Source organism: Acanthochromis polyacanthus, chromosome 7, assembly GCF_021347895.1.
Source record: "Acanthochromis polyacanthus isolate Apoly-LR-REF ecotype Palm Island chromosome 7, KAUST_Apoly_ChrSc, whole genome shotgun sequence".
In the NCBI taxonomy this organism is placed as follows: Eukaryota; Metazoa; Chordata; class Actinopteri; family Pomacentridae; genus Acanthochromis; species Acanthochromis polyacanthus.
This window is the reverse complement of record NC_067119.1, coordinates 9,767,481-9,794,739: the sequence shown is the minus strand read 5'-3', so window position 1 is coordinate 9,794,739 and position 27,259 is coordinate 9,767,481. Positions and strand designations below refer to the sequence as shown.

The following is a 27,259-nucleotide window of genomic DNA, read 5'->3' as shown; positions in this document are numbered from 1 at the left end:
TGATCCAGTATACCTTCACATTTTTCTCAGCCGCACTGAGCTCTGATGGAAACGTCCTCTTCTTGTCTCTCACTTTGTTCTGTGGTTTGTTCCTGGTTAACCCTGTCAGAGCCCAGTCGTAACCAACACTTTAAAAATGTGGAATCAGTGTAGGAGGCAGTTTGGCCTTCATGCACTGTCAAGTCTAGCTCAGTCTCTCACAGTCAACTATTTTTTATCATCCAGTTTCCCAGACTTGATCAAACAAAAGTCTGCTGACTATCAATGACCACGATGTTCAGTGTTTTTAAGTAATTCAACTTCCACTTATTTGGCTTCTTTCAAATTAGATGCAGTTTGTGCAAATTGCCCAAACCTTGCCTTAATCCCTCTGTTTGGCCCTATTGTTGATGCTTTGAAAAAGTAGTTCCCACACACAATTTAGTGTTCATTCTTTTTGCAGAGGAACATTTCTCCTTTATTTTATTGTAAATTTTCAAATCAGGCTCATTAATAGTCTCTGTATGTAGTTGTAGTGCTGGTAGAATTCTGTCAATTCACTTTTTTTCTTGAGATAACTTCTTGATAAAATTCAGCTCTGAACCTCAACCAGTTTCTGTGTTTTTGCTTCTGTCACACCTTTTCTGACTGTGGGCTCATTTTTCACTGCAATATAAAGTTCAGCGCCTTAATGGAAACAACACAGCCATGACTAGAAGTAGAGAGAACTCAAAAATGTATGTAGCAATGTTTTCATGCCATAAATTTCTAGAAAGGCACTCAGAGAGTGCAGACCTCTGCCAAGGATAGAGAGGAAAACAGGAAACCCATGCAGTAGAGGATCATGAGCTGGAATCAAACCTGTGTCTCTGACACGGTTCTGTTTACGAATCACCTTCTTAACCAGTTGAGCTATCTGGACACCTTGCTACAATTTGTTGGACGACATACTAACCTATGATGTTTTTGTCATATTTTGGACCACATACTAAAACATACTAAAAAATTCAAAGCGATCCAGAATCCAGGATCTTTTCCGGATTGCCACCAAAATTAAATCAGCTCTTCCTCTTACCATAGTCTACATCCCCTCAAAATTTCATCTGAATCTGCCCAGGCGTTTTTGAGTTATCTTGCTGACAGACAGACAGACAGACAGACGCCGGGTGTCACATAACCTCCTTGGCGGAGGTAATGAAAAGGAGCAAAGAGAAGTTGAATTTCTTTCATAATTTATTTTACAAAAATACAGTCAGTGTGTAAAATATATTCAAAGTGCCCACAGGAGTTATCAAAAATGGAATTTAAAAACTGGTGACTCTACAAACTATGAATGTTTTACTCGTTACATTTTTAATTTGTTTCTATGCTTGTGTCCTGTCTGCTCTGTATAAACTCAGCCTGCAGTTCAGCCCAAAAGTTCATGAATTTTTCTCACTTGACTGAGTTCATGGCTTTACGATTGTGCTGAGAAACACCCGTTTTGTTTTGTTTTTCACAGAATCTGGTCAGAGCAAAGCATTTATTTTTGGCAGATTTTTAAAGGATGCATGTAAAATAAAATTATTTTGATAAAATGTAATTATTCTGCACTCATATTTAGTTGAGTTTTTCAGCTGAATTACAGCACAGAGTTTAAGTACCGTCAGAAGGTTCAAAATCCAACAAATCAGTCATGCTCTTTCTTGCTCTGATACTGTAAATAGTCATTTTGCAGATTGAAAAAAACAAAAACAACAAGACGCCTTTTGAGTTTTGGGCTTCAGTTTTTTTGTTTTGTTTTTTTACAAACAAGGACCCATCTTTATTTTGAATTTAGAGCCGCAAATTGAAAAGCTTGAATGTTGGTTGAATCATGGCTGCAGTGCTTCAGTCAGTGTCAGAAAGTGACACCCTTGATGACTGCTTTTGTACAAATGTCAAAATGAATATACTGGTGGTTTAAATAGTTACAGTTCTCTTTTCTTTTCCTCTCAGGGGGCCATTCTTACTACCATGCTGGTTTCTCGAAATTTCTCTGGTAAGTGTTTCTTGGACATAATTCCTGAATCTTAAACGACTGTAAACATACCATCCGTATCTGAGCATCAGTCAATATGCAGTTAGTATAAATACGCTGACTTTTTAAGGACTTTTTACTGACTGTAAGTACAGTAGTCTGTTTGAAACATGCCACCTTGTTGGAGGACTCGCTCTGGCTCTGTAAAGTAGTGCTTCACCTAAAATGTGGCTTATCCAATTCAGTTGCCACGAATCTCTGATCTCAGTCACTACAAAATCGTTTCCAGGAGGGAAATTTGGCTTCTTTCTTCAGACAGAAATTGAAAATAGACACGTTGACACTCGATTTTCTGTGCTGCCAGCATGGTGGCATGTGCCTTTTAAACACAGCTAACAGTAAGTGACAGTCCAAAGAGTTATATTTTAATATAAAGTCTACAAAGCATGCTGTCAAAAGCAAAACCACATTTTCATTTCATCTCAGTGCAACTTCAGTGTTTCCACAATCTTTTCTTCAGATTTAGCATTTGTTACCATGGTGATAAGACTCGAACACATGCAATTATTTTCAACAAACTTTGATGCCGTCTCTAGAACGAAACAACAGTTGTGAATTTTGCATTACTTCCAACACAGATTGTTTTTTTCTCTGATCTCTTTATCCTGAGCTGAGCTGAAAATCACATACTCACAGTAACTATACTACAATTTTTGACGGATTATTTCCTCACTGTATAAACTTTAGATCCAACACCTGAAACCTTTTGAACTACGATTACAAATGTTTCAATATTAATTTAGTCCTTGTAGACTTGTCTTTTGTACCAAGCTGAACTGCCACAATAAAATGTGGGGAAACACTGAATTTGATCTGCAAGCTGTTGATGTGTTCTTGTCTTTGTACTTGTCTTTGTATTTCTGTATATCTCTGTAATAGATGACTCTCTTGACATTTAAATCTAGAAAACTAGAAAAAAATTGTGGCTTCTGCAAAGCCCCACTTCCCTTTCAAACTCTCCAAAATTCATCTTTTAAGTTGGGAAGTGTACCTCTTTTTTTTTTTTTTTTTTTTACATAATTCTGTATAAAGACAGAGATTAAAAACTGTACAGAAGCAGTAAACAAGTTTCACTTCAGGGGGCACATTTAAAACTGTTGTGGTCGGTGAAATGAGAGCTCAGCATTTGAATTTAAGTGTTTTACTTCATTCATACAGAAAAAAAGACTGAATTAATTCCACATGCCAGGTTGTTCTCCATGGTGAGGACAGTAATGTCCTACAAACTATGAAAACGTCAAAAATGGAACAAGCCTGTGTATCTATTGTAAATAAATATACATTTCTGGTTACATCCAGCTGGTTATTCTCTAATATTGTCAGATTTCTTCAAATGAATCAAGAACACACCATAAATATTTTGTTGGTGCAAAACGGCATTTTTCTCCCACTAGTTGGCAAAAAAATTAACTGAATATCAGCAAAGAAAATTAATTGATTGCCTTGTGATCTCAAGGCAGAGATTTTAGGCTGTGCTGAGTATTAGTGATAATTATTTTTTGGGAACAAGGACTTTTTGGTGCAGCCAGGCCTGGATGAAGCCAATTTATAAAGTTTGAAAGTTGATACTTTTCCAGGGAGTAATCGTGTTGGACGAATTCAACTTTCCTTTAATGAAATAATGACTGCTCAGTCTGTGTTCATGTGCATTATATGTGTATTTTGTGTATTTAGATGTATGTGTGTGTATGCAAGCATGCTGCTTCAGTGAACATGACACACAGCAGATGTTCTGACACTGTAAGCTTCGCGATGGGAAATGGTCTGCACATCCACTAGGCAGCCACTCGGCTCTTTAGACTCCCCCACACATACACTGACCAGCACTAGTGTGTGGTCTGGCTGTGTCACCGCTGTAAAAACGCACTTCTCTCGCTCTTTCTCCTCTCACAAGGAAGCAGCACTCCGTTATAAGTGTGAGGTCATCAGGTGAATGAGTCAGAGGGAGAATGAGACAGAACTAAAAATGTAAAAAAATAAGAGGCAGGACTTTGGTGAAAGATAGCTCCGGCACATTACATCTGCGCAAAGGCCAACGTAAGTGCTTTATGCAATGGGTTATGTATATTGTCAGCATCTTATGAATCATGTGTCAGGGCCAATTCATGGTTTCCACATCCCAGTGTGTTGACCAGTGCGGACTTTGGAAGCAGAAAGGAGATGCTCACGCAGTTCCATTCATACTAGAACATGTACACATCTGTTGGTCGCATTATGCCTTATATTGAATGCTGAAAAACACACAGGACCCCTGTGAAAGGCTGGTGCTTTCTACAGGATTTAGCAGCTAGTTACAGTCCGGACTGCAGCACTGCGTCAGTGTAAATATTCCTGAGCTGTGCCGAGTACAATAGGCGGACACAGTACAGGATTTCTGGAGAGTTTAGAACTTCCCACTGAGTTTGGACGTCGTCAGAGGAAAGTGTGTCCAAATCTAAGCACCTCCAAAGTCCAGCAGTGGCTGCTTTGATTACACCTCTTTAGATGATGAATTTTAAAGGTGTGGATGACAGAGAGTCTCCTCGTGAACATTTGTTTTCTGTGAAATCAGTGTGCTTGCAGTGCATACAGTCTGTGTCGTCACAAATTCTGTGATGCATACGAATATGGGCCCTTGTGAACACAGAAAATATTAATTGACATTCTGACAGCTGTGGACACCACAGACATATACAATCAAGCCCAAAATTATTCATAGCCCTGGTAAATTTTAAAATTACTTTTAAATGTCAATAAAAGCTGAGAAATGATGTTTTCTACGATGATCCATCTATCTGTGGTAGATGTACTCCAGAAGCTACTGAAGCCAGCGATCACTGCAAACCTAACATTCGCTAACACTGGCTACATTCTGCATCATCATCACCATCTTCATCCTAACTTTAACGCTCTCCTCAGGTGTTCAACAAGACACATTACAAGCTTTAAAGAGCCTCAGATCAAAGTGAAGTTTTGTGTCTCTCCCTGACATTTTTCTCTGATGACCCTTCTGTCAGAGCAGCGGATTCACATTTGACAGAATTTGTGTCACAACCAAACAAAATGTCTGTGTTGTGTGTCTGTATATTAATTATTAATCCCCCTTCTCTAAACTAATGAACCCTGTTTGTTTCCTTTTCCCCACCCTGCCCACCTGACTCACCCCCTCCACCTCACCTCCTGTCCTCTTCTTACTAAACGCCACCCTTCCTCCATCTTTTTACCCCTTTGTTCCTATGTCACCTCCTTCTCCCCTTCTTGTCCCCCTCGCTTTGTAACTCTCTTTCTTCGTGTGTGACTGGGTATTGGACTGTTTAACAGTGGGCAGCAGACAGACCACCGCTCCAGCCTCTGTCACTGCGGCCGCGGCAGCAGTGGCTGCAGCCGCCGGCACCACCGCAGGGCTGGTGGAACAAGGTAGCACGGTGGCTCACCCAGGGCATGCCACCCCTCTCACCTGAACCCTCCTCTGTACCTGCCTTTGAACTTCTTCTGTTCCCTCTCCTCTTACTTCTCTCTGCTACCCCTTCACTCCTTCCTGAGCATGGGAGTTCAGAGCATGATGGCTGACCACGTTGCTATCCACATCTCCCACATACCAAGCAGCATTAGCTATGCTTCCATCTGATTATTTCCCAGATTTGGTGCTACTTTTTGATAGGTTAATGCAAGTGAAGTTAGATTTGCAACACATTTACATGGTGTTGAAGTTATGTAGGAGAATGTTGTTTATATTCTAGAAAAGTTGAATGACACTTTAGCGAACATGACAGTATTGATAGCTTTTCAAGGAACTGAAATATTATTTCACCAACAAGCTAAAGCTATAATATGAACCCATTTCACTTTAAATAAATGACAAGTGCACATCTGCTTTTCTTTTTGCTAAACTTGTCTATTGAGCAAAACAACTCTGAAACTCTCTTCAGTTTCCATTTGCCCATTCTACACTGACACTTTGTAATTTGTAAAGGACATGAAGGATGGAAGCCGAGCTACTACTGTCATTTTCCATGTCAGCACATCTGTCACCTCCTTTCTGAGATCTGGTAGGGTGACTCCAGCGCCTATCACTGCTCTGTCATCGCCACAGACCCATGTTCATCCTATCATCTTTATCTCCAGACACGGCCACAGAGCATGGCCTTGGCCCAATCAAACTGCTGTCCCGTCTCTGTCTCTCACATTCTCTCTTTCTTCTCACTCTTTTCAAGCCACCTCAGCCATGCCTCTTCTGTTACCACTCACTTCTGCCACCCCCATTCCCTTTCCTATCATCGAACATATCTACTTCTCTGGTGATTGTTGTTGTCTCCTCAGTCACCCCATTACTTTTTGACTACTTCACTCGTATCTCCCCCACGTTTTCTGTCTCAATCACGATTTCATACCTTACATTTCCCCCTCACTCCTCTTTGCCTCTCTCTTCTTTTCTCTGTCTCACAATGACACTGGAAAGTTCACCCCTGTAACTTTAAGGATGGAACTGCCCGAGAGCTGTCGGTGAATGCTGCATGGGGCACTGGACTGGTGCATGCGCTGCAACACAACGGAGTTTTGGTGCATGATGAACACTGTAAATGATGCAAGGCTGGGCTTGTTCTTAAAAAGTCAATAACATTTGAACCTGTAGCTTTATTATTTTTAAACTTCCTGCATTAAGGGGAACATTGCACAGTGCTGTTAGCTGAGGTAGCTCCTATGTAGTCCACCTACTGTATTTGTGATATACATGTGTATTTCCACAAGCTATGGTCAGTGGTACAGACATCAACTATCTTTTTAATTGTTAAATCCTATTGTTTTGTTACTGTATTCAGACAGAATGGGAGGCAACATTTTTGAGACTGTGAGGTCAGTGGGAACATGGAATTCCAGCTGAATTTGCTCAAAGTGGCACAATAGAGACAAAGAAGTGTCTGTGCAGGTTTAAGCATTTTCAGCCAAAAAATTAACGCTGAGGCCGTCATCTGTTGTTAGCTAGCTTCCAGCTATTGTCTGTACAGCAAGTACTGACACTGCTGAAGGTGAATCAAAACAAAGTGCGCACACAGTCCAGTGGTTAAAATAGCATAAATGCTAAAATTTGCATCACCTTCTGTCTGAACACACTTTCAGACAAAATATGCAGAAACAACTGGTTAAGGCTGACTTTAAGCAGCAGTTTCCTGTTTACTCATGCAGTTGACACGTGGCAAAATAGGCATTCTTAACCCTCTGAACCCCAAGAAGTTTCTAGATGTGTTCTTTTGTGCTCCTGTCACTTTTTTAGTGCAATATAATGTTTCCATAACTCAATGGGAACAGCACAACCATTCACAGAATTAGAGAGAACTCAAAATTACCACAGCTTATAATGGCATAACTCATAAAAAAAACAGGTTCTTTGATTATTTATTTATTCAAAATGCAATCAATATGTACTTTATTCCAGGTCATCCCAGGTGTTACTAATACTGTAAAAGAAATGGTAGCTCTCAGAGTACTATATATATTTCACTACATGCATTTTTATTTTGCCTCCATTCTTGTGACCCCTCTGTAGGTTGGTCACAGTCATTACTAGCTTTACAGAATCTTGCTAGTTCAAAACGTTATTTTTTTTTTTGCGTTATTCTTTTTAATAAGCCATTGAATAAATGATTTGGATAAAATATCCCTATTTTAAGCTTTGATTTTGTTCAAATTTGTGATGGAATGTGTCATGTCATGATTAATAATTCATCAAAAAGTTGAAAATGGGACTTTTTTTTACAATCTCTGGCTCTTTTTAACTGTATGATTTTGCAGATTTTTTGTTCAAAGAAAAAATGCCTCACAAACTCGAGTTTTGGGGTTCACAGGATTAATTTTCACCAATAAAAAAATCCAGTGATTACTCGCCTTTAGCAGCTCGTCCTTCAGCTACTGCTTGAAAAAAAATCTCTAGCTTGCTTCATCCTTTTTTTTTAAATTATTAAAGCTGCTAAACTGAAATTTAAGCTTTAAAACTTCCCTTCAGAGACCTATGAGTCACCACGATTTTGTTCTTTGGAGCCACCGGACATCTTTTTAGTTATCACTGTGTAATGGCTCAGTAGCACGCTTATGTGCAGTATTTTCAGCACCATAAATGTGAACTGCAGGCAAAGACCTTGACACGCCAGTCTAGCACTGAGCTAAGGAGACAGAAGTAGTGACTGTGTCCTTGTTTCTGTGGCCCACTGGGACTCCACAGTCCTCACTGTGTCCCTCAGCCTCCACTAGGCTCCAATCAAATATTTATAGTGGGCTGCCTCCCCGTATCAGCCTCGCTCTGCCTCACTGGCTTACAGGAGACCTTGTTCTAGCTTCCATTTTCATACAAATACAATCTGCATCCACCAGAACTCACAGTGTCCTCATGCAGGAGTACAGTACTTGGCCTATGTGTAGAAAAAGTTAGAGGCACTGTTGCACTTGTCCCACCAATAATTTATTCCATTTTGCCGCTAAATCTTCATGTGAGAACGCCCATCCTTGCTTTTTTCTTGCAGTGGTGCATCCTGCGTGTTTTTAATGGGATTTTATCAGTGATGATTTTGTTTTAACCTCTTCCTCCTCTCTCTTCTTGCTTCATGTGTAATTTGTGGCAAGGTAAGGAGCACCCCTTGCTTCTACACCTTCAGATTGATTGAACTACGACACCTTTGACTTTTCAGGTTTTCACAGAGATTTCATCATCAGGCCCGGAATTTAAAGCCATTTTTAGCAGCATTCAGTTCAATTTTTTTTTTCTCTGTGTTTTTTTGAAGATCCGCTATGCAAATTTGACAGAATAATGTTGTTCGGACAGCAGAGTGAAATACTCTTATTGCTTCCACTCTTCTTTTCCTTCCTCTTCCTCTCTGTTCTCATGTCCTCTCGTCCTCTGCCAAGTCGTCAGAGAATATGAGAGAATGAAGTCGACACTATTCTGACCCCATTTCTCCTCCTCAGTACCAACCAGCCTTGGGAAGGAGACTGAGGAAGAACAGCACAACAATAATCCATGCAACCATGCACATTCATGCCACTCTCACATCCCACACTTCTTGACTGCTGAATATGCAAACCTCACTTCAAGCACGAGATGCTGCATCACAAGTAAAAAAAAAAAAAAAAAAAAAAACAGAGCTAGGACAAAAGGTGGCAGTGATGTGTTTGTGCACATCCCATCCTCCTTGTATTTTTCTGTCTTGATCTCCATCTCAGATATGGTAAAATGTGTCCACTGCACTTTTAGCTGACCTCTTTCCTTCATCAGATTCAAGCCTCTGTTGAAAATTCAATGCTTGGAACATGCTTGGAAGTGGAAGTGAGGATATTAGACTAGAGCTAGATGTTCAGAGAGAGAGAGAGAGGAAAGATGGAAAGAAAGAAGGGAAGGAATAAGAGAGAAAGAAAGAAAGAAAGAAAGAAAATCCCAGACGGCCAGAAATAGTGTTTTATATAACATGGCTGGATACTGATGTGATTGCATCTGATTAGACTTGAAATTGCACTCAGCTCTCCAAAATATCCCAGCAAGGATTCCATCTATGGGAGTAGGAAGTAGAGGAGTCTTGTACTTTAACTGGCAGGTGATAGGCACCAACTTTTCCCAGATGGGTTTTGCTCAATTATTTATTACGATGTAGCGACACCACTATCGAACAGACAGATTAGTGTTGTTCATTCATAATGTAGAGATCTATTCTGATAGGATGTCTTCCATTTACTTCAAATGATTTAATTTGTTAACATGAGGTTAAACAATGATGTCTATAGAAATAAGTTATAGAACACTGATGTTTAAGCTTTTAGAAACAGTGTTAGGTTCTTAACTGCAGAGTCAGTAGTCAGTTTTTCAGTTCAGGAACTTGTGTGGGCAGTTTGAGGTTCATCCAAACTTTTGGATATGTTCTATCCACAAGAACTGCCCCTGCGGAACCCGTTTCACAGTCGTTTTCATGGGACATTAAAGTACCAACGCAGGGGTAGGAACCACCCTGCAATAGCTGATGTATCGGGCTTGACGTAAAATTCCCCATATGACTATCACAACAAACCGTCCACCGTTCTATTTCCTACGGGCTCATAGAACTGGAGCTGCATGTAGTAATTACTATTTGTTGTTGTTTGGTGCACTTGTTGTGGTCTAAACCATCCGATCCTACACCACAATGAAAACAGAAAGCCTGACAGGGAAGCTTGAAGGATGTGAAGTTTCTGCAGTGGAAAGTTGCCCATTCTTATCAGAAAAATAGAAGTCTATGAAAGTAAACCAAGATTTTTTTATACCCATAGAACCATCTTAATGTATCTCTTCTTTGACATACTCAAGTGATTCTTCTCCTGTTGTTTAGAACAGTAGTCTGCTCTGACCATCACAAAAAAAGGAAATTTTGCTATACATTCATAGAACAAAGAGCTAAGCGTACACTTTCCAAAAATACTGTTTTTCTTGCTTTAACACAGAGGAATATACACAAACATGCGTAATAGTCAAAAAGTTAATCCACCAAACTGTGAAATGTAGAACTCACAACTTTGCATACGCCTGAAGTCTTTTTTTGTGTTTGTTTTAACGGTTGGGCCTGTACAATCCCGACAAGCCTGCGAGTGCATTTCGGTACCAACTTTTAAGTGGCAAAAAAACGCACTGATTTGCACGTCCAATCTCGTCAACATCTGGCGTCTTGCTAGTAGTTAATCTTCCATCTACATCCCTACAGCCTCCACTGATTCCACAAAGAGTCTGGCTCTGATTTTGGGCCCCTTTGGGTGAACATGTATCTATCTAATGCGATCAGACCACCTTGCTATCCGTGCTTCAGCACTGCAGTCATGGTAAATACCCTGGGGACTGTTGTCTGCACGCATTTCCACTGTTGTATGGGATTAGGGGTATTACGCACATCGAAGTTCTTTGTCTACAATATCATTCTTCCTCTCCTGCCATCCTCCCTCAACCCCATCCTCCCTCATTACCCTTCATTAGAGAGCAGACTGAAGACTAATCCTCCTTAAGGCCTCCACAGAGTTCTTTAAGGCAGGGCTTATTGTTGGGTTTAAATGGCTGCCGTGCAAGGCAGCCATCTTTGTTTCATCTTCCTCGCAGCCACTGGGATACTTTAGCGTAAGAATTCATGAGGAACAATGACAGCAGAGTACATTTTTATTTCACTGACAACAACGTCTTTGTATTAGTAAAAAAAAAACAAAAAAAGAAGCATGAAGTGATGACGAAAGCAACCGTGCTGTGTAGCTAATCTCAAGACGAATTCAGGTTTGGGAGGCATCACTGGAATAATTCCTACTCCACCGTTATGACCCAGACCATGCATTCTTTGATCTATAAAAGTATGTACCCCCATCGAGTAGAGATAGTAGTGATGAAGCTTTATATCCATTTCTGTTTAAACAACTGTAAAAAAAAAAATAAAAAAGCCCAGCACAAGCTTCAATAAATCCAATCTTAACAATGACAGTACAGTTTAATCAAAATTACAAATTTTTGATCGAGAAAAAACAAAGATCAAGGCAAGTTGCATGACTAGTAGATAAATCAGTTACTCATGCGGCATCTGTTCCTAGAATCTAGTGTATTCTGGAGGTGGCAGGGTTACTTAGCTGAGAGTCACTTTGCTGCAGTTGTAAAACACAGTTTAAGTGCAGGGTGCTAAGGTGCCCTTTCTCTTTTAGCCTCAGGCTCTCTTACCTGATTATTACTTTCCAAAAAAGACAGTCTTACTACAGAGGGCAATAAGGAACACCATTTCACAAAGTCAAATCAATGTAATCTCTGAAGGCTTTAATGTAGGTTAAAGATGTTGCAGAAAACATTGAGTCACTGTTGCTCATCCGCACCTCTGATGATTTTTTTCCCTTGTGTTTGTCACTGCAGCAGCCAAGACTTTGCTCAACAAAAAGGCAGATGTCAAGGTAAGGTTCATCATCCTTTCACTCCTCTGACCTTTCCTCCTTTCCACTCCTTGCTCAGGTTTTCTTGGGCTCTCTGACTCCTTTTTCTCTTTGCTCTTTTTCCTGTTCTGTTATGATCCAGCAAATTAACTTTTGCCTTCTAAAGCATTCTTTAACAGCTTTTGTCTCATGTCATATGTGTCTTAATCTCAGTGCATGTTTAATTTTTTGTGGCATATTTGGAAACTGTTATTTTATTATTTTGTTTTGTATCTGAACAAAGGCTGCTGGCTTTTTCTGAGTAGTTTGGCACACTAGTTCGTCCATTTTTTTAAAATATAAATTAAAGATATTCTCAGTAAATTTTTGCAAAAAGCCGCAGCCCCACTCTGGATACACATCTGTGGACACGTGCCTGTGTAGCTGAGTGCTTTTGTGCTCTTGTATCAGCCTGCACGTCGCTTGCCACTGCGAAAGCCTCAAGTAGCACATCTTTCTGAAAGCAGCCTTTATTTTGATTTGGCATTATACAGCTCATTGCCACCTCTCATCTCCATTATTAAATGTAACCATCTGTCAGCGCTCTCCGTTTGTTATTTTTTTCTTCCATCACTTCCTCTCCCTCTCATCCATCCATTTTTGAATCCTCTTTCAGTGCTTCCTTCTCCTGCTCACCCCATCTGGTCTTTAACCCCACATTCCTGCTCATCCTTTAATGAAGATCTCTCACCATCCCACGCTTGCTCGCACACACACACACACGCTGCGGTAACACGTCCCACACACCGCTTCCATGGATGTGTCTGTGTGTGCAGCGTGCATGCATGATACTGTGCGACAAAATGTGGAACACGGCGTTCACGCTTTTCAGCATCATGCATTGTGTTAGGCTGAGCTTTGCGCACATGCACGTGGACATGCAGGTTCCTGTGTACGCAAATGCGACTGCACGCGCGCGTGTGTGTGTGTGTGAATACATCGCGCTTGTTTGTCAGGTTCAAAAGAGATCATAAGCACAAATGGGGGATGTGAGCATGCCTGTACGTACATAGTGTGTGTAAGTAAGCGTGGGTGTCCTCTTGTGTAGTATGCTCATGTGCATGTGCAGCAGTGAGTTTGTGTGTGGTTTTGTGTGTGTGTGTGTGTGTGTGTGTGCGTGCGCCCCCCTCCCCTGCAGTTCCTCCCTGCTCAGTCGGTTCAGCAGGGAATGTGACTCCGGTTCCAGGAATAGCTGCCAGTCTGGACCCTGGAAACTCAGACGACAGAAATAGACGCTTACTTCCACTGCGGCGCACTCATCGCCTAGCAACAGGCTCCCCACACACTCGCCCCAAACCATTTCTAAAGGCTTCTTCTTCTTCTTCGTTCGTTGCCGTCCCTGCTTTTCCTCCTTTCTCTCCCTTCTCTCTTGTTTCTCCTTCGTTTTCTTCCCCCCACGTGCCCTTTGGTTTTCGTGGCGACTCTGACCTCCTCTCCTCAACTTTTTCTCCCCCTTCTCTCTCCAGCTGGTGCGTAATGGCACCTGACGTTTTTCAGCTGTAGCACCTGCCCAGCGCAAGCAGGCGACCTCTCTCTTTGGCACTAGTTACCCACCACCTTTGGCCTCCTGTGCTGCCATAAAAAAACTACTCCATTCAGGATTTCAAACAGCATTCTCATAATAAAATCATGTAGTATGTCTGTTGTTATTACAAAGTATTGTATGTCGCACTCTTATACAGTCAGATAACCTGCTACCATTAGGCCTGAATTCATAATAATATGCCACAGAGGCTGTATTTAATTTCCAGCATTTTTTTGTTCATTGTCGAGCTTCTAATTTATTGATGTGTAAATGCGACATGCACCAACTAAAGTATTTAGGCAGCCATCATTTTAAATTTAAAGTGAAATAGGGGAGAATGCTTTGGCATTCTGACAGAATAAATTTTGCATTTCCAAGTCTCGCTGTTTTGTTATGGCGCCATCTTGTTTCCTGCTCTTAAACTGTTGACAGAAGCACAACAGATCGCTGTTTTGCCATCTGACCAACTCTTATGTCCTCTCCCACTTACGCCATTCCTCGTCTTTGCTTCCAACTCCCCACTTTCTGCAATAACTTTATAATCGTATTTCGACGCGGGAGCTGCTCCTTCTTCTGCTTTTCCGAGCTGCCTGGAAAAGTCTTCAGGATTGAAACCTGCATTGTCATCAAACTGTACAATGTTTTTCATTTTCACTGATGAGTTTTGTTTTTTTATGCCTGTGCATTCACTTGTTGTCTTTGGTTAATTTATTTTCTCCCCAATCCTCCTTCTTCCACCATCTGCCCATTCATCAATAACTCCATCAATTCCCTGAGAACAGAAACGCAAGTCCAGCTCGACTGTCCAGTACATGGTGAGCATGCTATTTATGCATTTGCCCAGTCTCTCCTTTATTTACTCCCTTTTTCCACTTGCATTTTCACTCTTCTGTTTGCTCTCCCCTCTTGGCTTTATTCTTTTTCCTAAGTGGATTCAAATCTCCTCCACTTCACTACAGTATTAATCTGTGACAGTGGTGCCCAATTTTTAAAACATGTTCATTCCAACAGCAGTCAGGTGTCCCGTAGACATTTCTTGGGAATAATCCCCCAGTGCACCTGAAGTGATGCATTTCAGCAACACCTGGTTAGGACTTTCAGAAACCGAGCATAAACTGAAGACATTCTGAGCAGTTGCACAACTGCCATGTCACATAAAGAAAATGACAAAATGAAAGTCATATTTCATTGACAGAAGATGCCAGGCACACAACAAATCATCGGTCACACTGCGTGATTGACGGATGGCGGTGATCTTTGCAAAGTGCACGACCACAAGGCTAACGCTGACATTACTCTGATAAGGGTAATGGAAGCAGGGTGTTTTAGTTCCACCTGAGTTACTCCAAGAATGCTGCTCCAGATCTGTCAGGGCTATACTTCTGGAGTAGAGGCAGCACTTCTGCTTGTAGTTTTGGCTCAGAGCTCTTCAGTATTACAAGATAATGTGCATACTTAAAACTAAAAATAGGAATAAAATTGGGTTTATGCTCCTGAGATCATCTCTAAGAACTGATTACAGCACACATTATTCCAAATTTGCATCAGGACAAGAAACCAAACAGAAATACATTTTTTAGCTTCAGCTGAGTGAATTGAAAGGGTATTTGATTACTACCGTTGTGGCTTCTCTTCTGCCCCGGAGGACATTTCTTTCCTCTGTGATCCAACACTCCCCCGTTTTCGACAGACTTGTCATCTCATCTGCACCTCTTCCTCCTTTGTTCCCCCTTTGCCCTCCTTGTCCACCTGAAAAGCCTCCTGTGGATATTATTACACTTTATCCTTTATGGTGTTGATTGTTGAAGATGTGTAATCGTTTATAATTGTACAAGGGTTGATCAGACAGTAGCAGGACTGCGCCTGTGAAAAATCTGAACGAATGCCTGATTTAGAAATGACCACCAACACTATGAAAGTCGTCTCCTCCTTCTGCAATGCTTGTAACTCCCCCGATCATGTAAACACATCGAGCACCATTAGGGTGAATCTCCCAACCTGTGTCTAAATGATGATACTTCAACTCGAGCTCCGTTTTCGGGAGGAGGAAGAAGTCACATGGGGCAAATCTGGTGAAGAGGGCAGGTGATGTGAGACGATTGTGTTTTCATGGCCAAGCTCACATGCCATCCCGCTACTGTTAGGATCATTGTGTTAATGTTTTCCCAGTAGAACTCCGCCTTGACAGTCAAACTCTGAGGGATTCATTCCCATGAATGTTGAAGAAAACAACTAATGTGTTCCTGGTCCACTCCTAAGATGATGAACCTTGTCTGGTTTTGAAAATTGTGGCCTGTAAAAGCTGCTGTTTCTTCTCTTGTTGGTAGCCGCAGACCCACCTCCCCTCACTTGTGATGATCCTCAACATCAAAGTTTCCTCATTTCGGCTGCTGACTGACACATAAAGTGATGCTTTCCTCTCGCCTGCAGTAGATGGAAAACATCGCAAAAAGCTGGCCCGTCAGTGGCAACAAAAACATGCGTATCACAGGTCCTGCTGTTGATACGACGGTGACATCCTGACTAATCAACAGTTACTGCTCGCAAATTTTGAATGCACCTCACTGCGACACGTTTTGTGCACCTCAAAACATTCGTGGAACTTCCTGATCAACCCTCGTACGTTGTCTGTTTGTGTTTGCTGAAATCTGAATCGCATCACTGCGGTTTTGCGTTCATCGTGGCAGTGACCGGCAGTCCTCTCCACCATCGTCCGATCTCAGGACTGCCGTCATCATGCCAGTTATTTTTTTTAAATTCCATCCAGAAGCGTAAGGAGTTTTCTCACCACAAACAAACATGACGCAAATGCACAGGCCCTGAGTTGATCCTGTGAACAAGCTTTGACTGAGACTGAGCTCACCTACTCATCATTACTCTGATGAGGAACACATTTCCAGCTGCTGCCTCACCACAGAGGCAGCGGAGTGACGGCTGACGACAGCTTTGGTTGGTTTACTGCGTGCGTCAGTGCGGGTTTTTGGGAACGGTTGTGTGTGATTTTGATGTTATGCATGCGTGTGAAATGTCTATATGTCAGCTTATTGTCAGCTTATACCGGTTTGTGTTTTGATGGCTGTGTTTGAAGTGTTTGTCTGCATTTTGTTCTGTCTTTGCTCTCCTCTCCTCTCCTCTCCTCTCCTCTCCTCTCCTCTCCTCTCCTCTCCTCTCCTCTCCTCTCCTCTCCTCTCCCGAGTAAGCCCAGTGGCTTACAAAATTCATAATATACACACACCCATACACACAACTTTACTTCACTTTCCTCGGTTAGAACGTCCAACAGTTACTATTTTAGTTTCACTGATTCAGCACTGCTGCACAGTACACCAACATTTTTCTATTTAATCTTGCGCTCCTTCGTATAATCTGTAAATTTTAAAATTCATGCCTGTGACATGCCTATGAGAATTTTGCTACCTTGATTAGCATTACAGTAATGTCAGATTTCTTTGCCATTTCGTTTAACATCATCACATCACACCATATTAAGTCTTAATGGGGCATTAAGTAATCTGTGAGTCCTCTTGACCTTCCACTGATGAATAGGAATTGCTGAGGTGTAATAGACTCACATGATTAAGATTTATGTAATATTATCTGATTTCTTAGAGTGACTCACTTCGGTGATTCACTTTCCACACCCAGGGCTTGGCTTCAAGTTAATATATTTCTCAAAAGATTACAAATCTGATATAGATTCAATGCAGTAATAATTATGATCAATCAAGGCTGCAAAGGGCTGATTTCTCTTTGATGTGTCGCCTTCAGAAGAGCATTTTGTCTGGACTTGTAAAGGTGATTAAATGCGGTCAAACAGCACAGTTGGATTGATGTGATGTGGAGTCCAAAGCAGGTAAAGTCACCTGATGAGTCCCATCAAGTTAGCGCTAGCAGAAAGCAGAAAGTGGCAAGAAAAAAGACTATTTGAAGTATAAATACCTACAGTTTTTGCCAGTATAATACTTATAATACTTGACTAAATGTACTTAGTCATGTTCCAATTAATTTTTTATGTTGTTTTGAGCAACACATGCAAGAATAAATTACACCCCACTGTACTAAGGTGGCAGAAGACATTTTAAAGAGAAATAGGCCCAAATCTCCACATTATATAAACTTCACAGACATCACGTTGAAAAGCTCACGTTGGGTTGTCACGAAAGCAGCAGTGCAGAGATACGTGCTAACACACAAACTCGCATACATGCACATTGCACATGCATGGACACACACTCACAAGCCCACCTCTTGCTGCTGTTAACACTCTTGTTGTGTCTCCTTCCTTTCCTCTCCTTTCCTGCACAGCCCCAGACAAACAGCACCAAAAACAGCATAGTCACCAGCCCCAAAGGAAACATCCCTTCACCTGCTCTGGTATTTACCTCCTAACCCCTCCCCCTTCACCTGTGTGTATCTGTCCATCCAACCTCCTGCCTTCACCCGACCCCACTCCCCTATTCCTTCACCTTTTGCCTGTTTATCCTCTGTCTGTGTTGTCGGTTGTTGTTGATCTTTGCCGAGCCGCTGCGATGGCCTCAGCGGTCGGGCAGGTCTTAAACCGGCAGGTGGTGTCAGGAAACGTTTCTTCATGGCAGGTGGGGATGATATGTGACTAGAATTTGGGTTGGCATTGCACTGCCGTGCCTTTTTCTCTGTCAATGTGAGTTTGCTAAAGAGGACCAGACACCCCAATGCCTGCCGGGACTGTCAGTGCAATTTACCCCCTTCTTCCTGTACAGAAGCTGTTCCCCACTGTGTGAACACGGAGCGAGTTCAGAGCTCTGCAGATTATCCTTCCAGCCAAACAGTCCACCAGCTGATTTCAGAGAATTCCTCCTCTGCTGTTGACAGTTTGGAAATCTGTGAAATCGGCCGACAGGTTGGAATAAAAACCCTTATAGGTTTCTGGTCACAAAGTGCAGTTGAAGAGGGAATCTTGGTGCACCTGAAGGATTGAGTGCTTTTGTGGTTTTATCGTTGCAGTTAGTGATGCAGTTAGAATGCCCTTTTTTTTTGAAAGAATAGCATTTTTTTTCAATGAATATTAAATAACAATAAATTAATCAGAAATACAATCTAGACATGGTTAATGTGGTAAACAGCTATAATGTTCACAGGGTCTAAGAATCAGACTAATTCCTGGGTAGGTTTAAGGTGGTCCAGATGAGGAAGGATCTGGGGTGTGTGTGTGTGTGTGTGTGTGGGGTCACATTGAGGGATGACCTCCTCAAACAGTATTAATTTTTGACAGTTTGGTCAATATTTGTGTAGTACGTCTATCACTGAAATAGGAATTGATCTTGCAAGATGCATTTTACATACAATGTTTTGCACAGTTACTTTTGTAATGTTGAACAATCTTTAGATGTATACTGTTGAGAAGGCCTCTGAGCCAGGGCTGACTTTTGAAGTATGGTGATAAAATTCAGTCAGTAAGGCTTTGAATGAGGTTTTCGTACTTGTGAAGCAGAGGTTCTACGTAGCTGGTTTCACTTCTGCTCTCCATATCGTTCCATTTATATGCCCAGTAATGCAGCCATAAATCACTGCAGCTCAAGCCGCCACACTAATGATCTCACCAACACAGCTGAGGTCTTGGTATGTAATAATCTTTTATGATATGTTCCACGCTGTTGGTCAGTGAGCCATTAACATGGAGCAACATGTGAAGTCTTTTGAGCATATTTTCACGATGCTTGCAGTTGCCCTTTTGTGAATGTGTGCGTTTTCTGAGGAAGCGTGCATGCAACGGTAACTTTAGCACTCCTCTTAGCACGTGTGGACATGCTTTCAGAAGTGTTTGATGGGAAGTTTATGTGCCTCACAGGCTATGTGGAAGTGTGGGCTCAAGCACTGGAGGAGAAGAGTCTTTTTCTCTGTGGTCCTTGAAGGCAGTAGAGAGTGGTAGGGCGGCTGTGATCTCCACACTGTTACCAGGGACCTGAGCTAGTTAGTGTTTAGCCATTTGGTACCTTAACTCGTTCACTGCAGAGCTGCCAGGCCATGGAGAGACACGCTGCCTTCACTCGCGTGACCTTAATCTTCTGACCTGGAAGTAGTTTGTCAGGGAAATGTGAAAATGTACTTGAATGTGTATCTATATATATATATATACATATGCATACACACAAAATGGTTTGCGTACTGTATTTCCTTAAACGCCATTTAAATATAATAATTTATCCAAACTGTTGCTGGAGGAGCAGCAGTGTCGATGTGAGGTCAGCAGCGATGTGTAACGGTCAAACCCTTCCTTCCTCCTCCTCCAAACCTGAATCTCCTAATCTGCACACCCCAGGTACTTTGTTCTCAGTCATCATCACCACCACCATCATCATCATCATCATCATCATCATCATCATCATATCCCAAGTTGCCACCGGCGCCTGTTGCCTGAGGAGACGGTTGCCATGACAACACCACTATCATCACCAGGCAGACAGCTGATGATTGGTCATCACAGAGGTGTCACTTCCTGGGGGGGGAACTGAGGGAGGGTGGGAGAGAGGAGTTGTAAAGGATATGGGGTAGAACCGGTGGGTTCTGATTTACTGTACGTTAAGTAACAGCTCCTGGTGGATTGTGGAGAGCTGCAGAAAAAGGGGGAAAATGTCTTCAGACTGAGTCATCTGCAATCAGTGCCTGCTGTGGAGGGTGACAAGAAGGCAGCACTGTGGGGCCTTAAGCCACAGAGGTCCTGAGAGGAGCCACTAATTGTGCTAAAAATGTCACATAGTCACGGCAGAAATAGCAAGAGGTTGTTTGACGGCAGAAACTGCAATATGAGACGCGAGGAGAACAAGAAGAAAAGTTCTACTGCTAATCTTGTCGAGTGACTGATCCACTTCTATGCAAGCAGCCATTTGTGACCGAACTTCTTTTAGAAAGGGATCCTGAAATGATGCCAGTATCTGCCCGGCAGTGATCGCCTTTTCTGTGGAGACGAGTGTGAAAGAACAGAATGACCCGTTTTCATCTTGCGGGGCATCTCGGTGTCTCTGCTGGCTGTGCAGCACATCGAGGCTAGTGTTTATCTATGTCACAGCACATTTTGTGCATATTGTATGAGCTGGCTGATTTTCCCCTTCGTGTGTTTGTCGCTGTTAGAGTTCACGTGATTCGCTGGATGTTTCCATCATTTAGGACGCAGAGGGCAGCTCAGAATTATGCATGCACAGCAGGGCGGCGCAGAAAGAAAGAAAAGTCATGTAGAGGAAAAGGCTGGATAAGCTGAGGTTGAAAAATGTAGTTAGAGTGCAACTTTGTGCTGCGTCTACCACAAGCTGTGTGCTTATTTATTCTGCGTGTGTCTCATGTTGTGGAGACATGAATCTGTTTATATTGTGGGAACTTTTGGGGACAAATTATTAAGTTTTAGGGGAAAGACTTTGCTCAAGGTTAGGCTGAGGTTAGTTTCATGCTTACAGTGAAATTTCTCTGGGAAACGTATGTATCGTTTAGTGACAGTGTGTAAATGTGTGAGAGCACGTCACTCGAAGTTTCAGTGTTGTGTCTGTTCTTGGTGTGTGTGTGTGCAGAGAACAAAACTGACTCCAAATTACAGTTTTCAGCTCATCCACCCACTCTTATCGCTTTGGAGGATTCTTTCTCCTCTCCTCTGCCGACCTTAACAAGCGCTTTCTCTTCATCCAACATTCATGTCACTCTCTCTTTCTCACCGTCCATTATTTTACACTTGGTCCATTTCTGTCTACGTTTATTATCTGCTCTCTTTCTTTCTCTCTTTCTCTTCCTGTCCGCCCCTTTTTCTTTACTTTCTCTCTTTTATTCCATCTTCCTCCAACTCCCCTCCTCTTCCTCCAGGAACCTCAGACAACTGTCATCCATAATCCAGTGGATGGGACGAAGGTATACATCACTCCCCAGTCCTGACCCGCTCCTTTGTCATTATCCTCCTCTTATTTATCTCCTCCTTTCCTCTGATCCTTCTTTATATCATGCATCTGTGGCTGTCCGTGTGTTGCTAGATATTAACACTCCTCAGATAAATGTCTTCGTCATGAAGGGAACAGGAGTCAGATGGGATAGAAAATGCTGTTTATCCGTTTAAGTAAAACCCCTTACAAATAAATGTGTTAGTTTGCCATGTGGGGGACCACGACGCACATAAATTCAGATTAAGGAAGCTAATTAAGTTTGCATATGCTGATTAAAGTGGTAAAAATTAATGAAAAATAATGATTAAAAGCTTTCATAAGCACTTTCTTTTTAAAATATTACAACTTCTACTGTCATTCTGTTGTGCTTCCTCCTCGTCTTCTCTTTGTTCTGCTCATTGTGCAGCATAATGAGCAGTAATGCTAATGATTTATGTACAAAAACATCTTTTATTGGCTCATAGAATCTTGATTGTGTTGTCAGAGAGCTCTGATGCAGTAATGTTTTAACTTAGTGTATAACCACTGTCAGCGGTCTTTGGGCTTGTATCACTTTGAAAAGAGTTGGTACAGGCAGTGTGTGTTTAGAGGTTGTGCATGAACATGCATGACTTTGCAGTAAAATCCCTTCCTCGTAGGCATGACAAAGCATTTTATCATACCCGTGTGTGTTTGCACAAGTTGTTTTTGCTGAGTTGTAATGCTCACAGCTCAAGGGGAACTCGAACATAACTTTGCTCCAGAGCCACATTCAGGTTTTGCATCACAGCAGAGTGACCTTTGCATTAGATTGTGGGTCGGTCTGCAGAGAGAGCCTCATGGTGTTGAATTTTCAGAGAGCACAAGCACATCCAGTGAAAGTATTTGGGAAGAATACTGCTTTATTCACATTACTGTAAGTACTCAGTCCATCTGGACAGTTAAGAATGATACAAACTGTGATTTAATCAATTCTTTGAACAGGACACAACCGAATATAAATTTTTGTGACCCATCAGTGTTTGAAAGACACGTTATCTTTAAAAGTTTGACAAACTTAGATCATTTATCATAGCTAGAAACTGGAAAAACAACACTCATTGAACTATTCATGTCAAAGTTAATCTTAATATGACAGCAAAATCCCCTCATTCTACATATCAAAATGACACCGTTTGCACAAAATTCTCTAAAAAACAATAAATTCTGCATCCTCAGTGCAACCTAGTGAGTGATTCGGCTACGGCCAACAATTACGTGGCAAAAATTCTTTGAGTTTTCAGCTAAACTTCAGGATATGGATAGTTTTGGGGAGAATAAAATGTATTTGGTGTACAAAGAAAAAAAGTCAACAAAGGAGAAAATGGTAAGCAAGTTGATACATTAAGCATGGTGAAATATCCGTGTACAGCAGTGTGATAAACGCCTAGTTTGTAGAGATTTTTTTTTTCTAATTCAACTCATGTTTTTTTCCTTATTTTTTGTGATTTATGACAATACAACTTTATAATACTACACAGAACACATTCATGCATTATATCTGCTTTTACCTGTGGTTGTGCTGTTTGCATAGAGGTTCCAGACTTTATATTGTAATCACAAAATGAGCCCACAGTGAAAAATACCAAATAAAATACCAAATATAAACATATGCGAAGTACTGGCAAATCAAGAGTGAAGATCGAATTACGTAATGAAACACCTTTGCCTCCTAACAGTGATTGCTGTTGATCTACTTATGCTACTTCAAATACGCTTATCACTGCATAAAAAGATGTAAATCTTTTGTCAGCGTGGACAGAATACATATCGTTACATTCTGCACAGTTAAACCATTTTGTTTATTTTAGGGAAAGGTTGTCCTGCAGGTGTAGCTGACAAGATGTAGACGATTGATGGTGATTTGCATCATTCTGGTATAAAACACGCCCCAATTATTGTTATTTAAATAGTGTGTTTTGTCCACATGCTGAACAAACACATTATTAGAAACTAGAAGATGTTACTTTTCATATTGAAACCTACAATTCTTCTGTTATTAGCTGTTCCATCTCCCAAACAGGTGAAAACTCCATAAAAAGTGGATGTTGGAAGGTTGATACGTGGGCTTCATGTAGTATAAACACCAGCAGGAGCAAATTTGTCATATTTATGTTGTTGATAATTTACAAGCCCTCTCTTGCCTGTAAAGCAGCAGGATGAAACAAATTAATAAGATGCAGAATGTCACAAAAGAACATCTCCATGATTCAGACCAAAGAAAACAAACTGAAGGTGTAATCACACTTTTAATATCTCTAATATTTGAGGACGCTTGCTACGATTCTCTGCCTCTCACTCACACACAGTTTCTCTTTTCATTCTTTCTTCCTCCTAGGTCACCAGCTGCTCTTTTAAAGGCTACGAAACCACTTTTGTGCTTTGTGCTCGCGATGCTATTCGTGCACGTGTGTGCTTCTAATGAGGTCACCGAGTCTCTAAACTCTCCTCAACATACAGGGGAATTTAGGCCCATTTAATCTGCTAATTGGAAATGAGAAACTCCTCCTCTGGCGAAAGCCCCGTGAAGAGAGACACAGCCAGGCAGACGGAAAGGTAGATGAATAGATTAGAGCGATCTAAGGCCCTGCTTAAGATGACAACTAATCGCCCTGTGAGAATCCATCCTGCCTGCTTCCATCCTTGAAATAGATGGATGGAGCGCCTCCCATTAGGCTTCTGTCAGTTTCTGCATTAGACGAGAGCTCCCAGTTTGAAGGAAAGATGTCATCTGTCCACACTGGTGTGAAGAGGAGGCACAGAAAGCTTCGCCTTGAGCAGAAGAAAGAGGTTTCAGGCCAAGGATAAAAACAAGTCAAATATAGATTAACTCTCTAAAGCCTTCCTGGTTTTGTTTTTTTTTTCCTGTCACATTGTTACTCACTGTGCTCTCATATAAAATAGTGCACTCTATAGAAACAGCACAACCATGGCTAGAAATAGAAGGAACTCAGAAATGTCCTTTATGACAGTTAAAGTGTCATAAGTCATGGAAACAAGTAAAATACTGAATTTGACCCCCTGGAATTAACGTGTACAACTTTTTTTTTCCCACACAAGTGTTAAAAATACTCAAATAAAAATTAGTTCAGTATACGAATATTACTATTTGCGTTTTATACACAGCCTGCAGTTCAGCCCAGTTCAACCACAAAGTCTATGAATGTTTGTCATGTAACTGTTGGTAGCAGTCTACTGAATCCAAATTAATGTTTTTTTGTTTATTACAGAATGTGGTTGTTTATTTTTGGCAAATGTTTGGATGAGACGTAGAATAAAGTGATTTTGAGGAACAGTCACAATTTTAAGTATAGATTTGGATCATTTTCTCAACGGAACAGCGTTTAAGGACCATCGGAAACTCGAAAAATCCGTCTGTTCCAGTTTCTGGCTCTGATAAATGGTATACTTGTGTCACTTTTTAATAAATTACATGTTTTTCAAACTTGCTGGCAGGTTTTGGGGTTCAGTTTGGTGTTTTGGTGGCATGGTTTTATCTTAATATTTGCAACGGTTGTGACTAACACATAAGCAGACTTGAACTAAACTGGGGTTTTGTCCTTGTTTGGCACCACGTTAACTGATCTCTGTTTTGGTTTTGTGGAGACTCGACGTGTTACAATAGGAGTACATCCCCTGTTGGTCGTCTTCTGCCTGTGTACACAAAATACTCTTCATGTGTTTTCAGTACAAAAGAGTGCCCTGTTATGCTCAAACCTGAACTAACCGTCTATCTCTGCTCTCCAGGAATCATCAGACAGCAGCAACACCACCGTGGAGGATGAAGATGTGAAAGGTAAGACTGCAGACAAACAAAATTCCACAACACGACTAAATCCCAAAGCCCAAAAAAAGCCCTACTGTGCTGCAGATGAAAGGCCAGAACGCTCCCGGGCCTTGACGAGTTTTGGATAATCACTTGACATTTCCGTGTGGTTGTTTATTGCTGCAGCCAGTCAGGGAACAAGTTGTGTAACTGCTGAACTCTACCACCATGTGCCTCTCGTGATCATAAATGTCGCACGGGTAGTTTTTTTTGCAACAATAGAGGCAATAAAAACATGTGCATGACAAGTGTGTGACAGTCAGCCGATAGCACCCTCAACCAGAAAGTGGAACGCATTTAGCTGATTGCCTTTCAGTCGATCCTGTTAAGTTTTCAGCTTTCTAATGGTGGATTTTGACAAGCTGTGTTCCTGTTTTTCAACTGATTCTTGAATTTTCCTTACAGTGAAAGTTGCTCTTTATCAATGATGCAATTGTTGCACCTGAATGAGTTCATGACATTGTTGGAACTTTGAAAATCTTACAAATTACTTTTACTGACTAGCCTAACTTGAGCTCTGCTTTGCATGAGCTTCTGTTGTTTACCAGACTGCAATATCACGAGCTTCAGGGCACAAATGTGTTTAGATGCTGCGGAAAGACTCTTGCGACTGGCTTTGTCTTCGGAGTGGCTTATTAGAGGCTTTTTAACCCCAAGCAGTTTCTGGGCGTTTGTCACATTTTGACTGACTGTGTGCTCATTTTTCACTGCAATATAAAGTCCTGCACTTGTATGGAAACAACACAGCCATGGCTACAAGTAGAGACAACTCAGAAGTGTCTTCTGCAAAGTACGATGCAACTATCAAACAGAAATTGAATTTCTTTGATTGAACGAAAATTGTAAAGCATGGAGTTGGCCTGTGCAATAAGTCTTATCAATACTTACTCGACATACTTTTTTTTTTTACAAACATTATAAATTTGTCTCAGTACTTGTCTTCCCAGTTTAGCCAGCCCTATGATTTTTTTTGTCACTTGACTGTCAGTCATAGCTGACTCACTGATGGCTTTACCATTGTGGAGTGGAGTGCACACTTTTTTTTTTTTTTTTTTTTTAACAAAATCAAGGTTTGGTTTTTGTCTAATTATTAATTTCTACATGTAGAATAACTTTCCAAAACCCTCACATGATGAGTTCATGGATTGTTATTTTTTGTTGTGAAAAAATCAGATGCTTCGTTCTGTTTTTACAAAAATACATTTTGTAATTTTGGCATTTACCTACTACCGTTCAAAAGTTTGGAGTCACTTAGAAAGGTCCTTGTTTTTGACAGAAAAGCATTTTTTTCAAGGAAGATAGCATGAAATGAGTGATAAATACAGTCTAGACATTGTTAATGTGGTAAATGACTATTCTAGCTGGAAACAGCTGATTTTTAATGGAATATCTCCATAGGCGTACAGAGGAACATTTGCAGCAACCATCACTCCTGTGTTCTAATGCTACATTGTGTTAGCTAATGGTGTTGAAATGCTCATTGATGATTAGAAAACCCTTGTGCAGTTATGTTAGCACATGAATGAAAGTGTGAGTTTTCATGGAAAACATGAAATTGCCTGAGTGACCTCAAACTTTTGAACAGTGGTGTAGACAACGTGCAGCAGCAGGTTTTGAGGTTTCAAAGATTTAATTGCCACATATTGAAACAAATATTAATTGTATAAATACCAAGCAAAAGATCCAGCAGGACTTTTTTTATATGTGCAGGCACTGTTGTATGAAAATAGCAGTAATACACACACCTCTTGTGTGGTTTTGAGGGTCTAGATGGGATCTAATTTTGTCACCAGGCTGAAAACTAACCTCCTACTGACCCCTCATGGAGCCCAGCTGTATTGCTTCCTTATGGGGCGTTATCAGAAATACTGGAGGTGTGTTTGTGTGTGTGAGAGGTTATGGGGTGCTGTGAAATGTAAGAGGCCTTGTAATGTTGTTGTGGTTTGGCGTTTGACTGAAATCTTAATACTGTGGAGCACACACCTCTGAAATACCGACATGCCTGTGTGGGGTGTCAGCTTGTGTGTCTGTGT

The 27,259-nt window shown here is 41.2% G+C and overlaps 1 protein-coding gene across 19 annotated transcripts in view; it reads left to right on the top strand.

Annotated features, from left to right (window-relative positions):
• Positions 1-27,259, top strand: part of camk2b1 (calcium/calmodulin-dependent protein kinase (CaM kinase) II beta 1) — a 94,914-nt gene that overhangs the window by 52,131 nt on the left and 15,524 nt on the right. For 4 of the 19 annotated variants that reach the window (XM_051951331.1, XM_051951332.1, XM_051951347.1 and 1 more), the window contains 5 exons: positions 1,957-1,999; positions 5,339-5,434; positions 11,904-11,941; positions 17,790-17,858; positions 25,148-25,196. In XM_051951331.1, coding sequence (XP_051807291.1) covers positions 1,957-1,999; positions 5,339-5,434; positions 11,904-11,941; positions 17,790-17,858; positions 25,148-25,196 — 295 coding nt within the window. Of the gene's footprint in view, positions 1-1,956; positions 2,000-5,338; positions 5,435-11,903; positions 11,942-14,266; positions 14,300-17,789; positions 17,859-21,308; positions 21,354-25,147; positions 25,197-27,259 lie in introns of all 19 variants that reach the window. The other 15 variants (XM_051951333.1, XM_051951334.1, XM_051951343.1 and 12 more) reach the window with 12 other exon arrangements.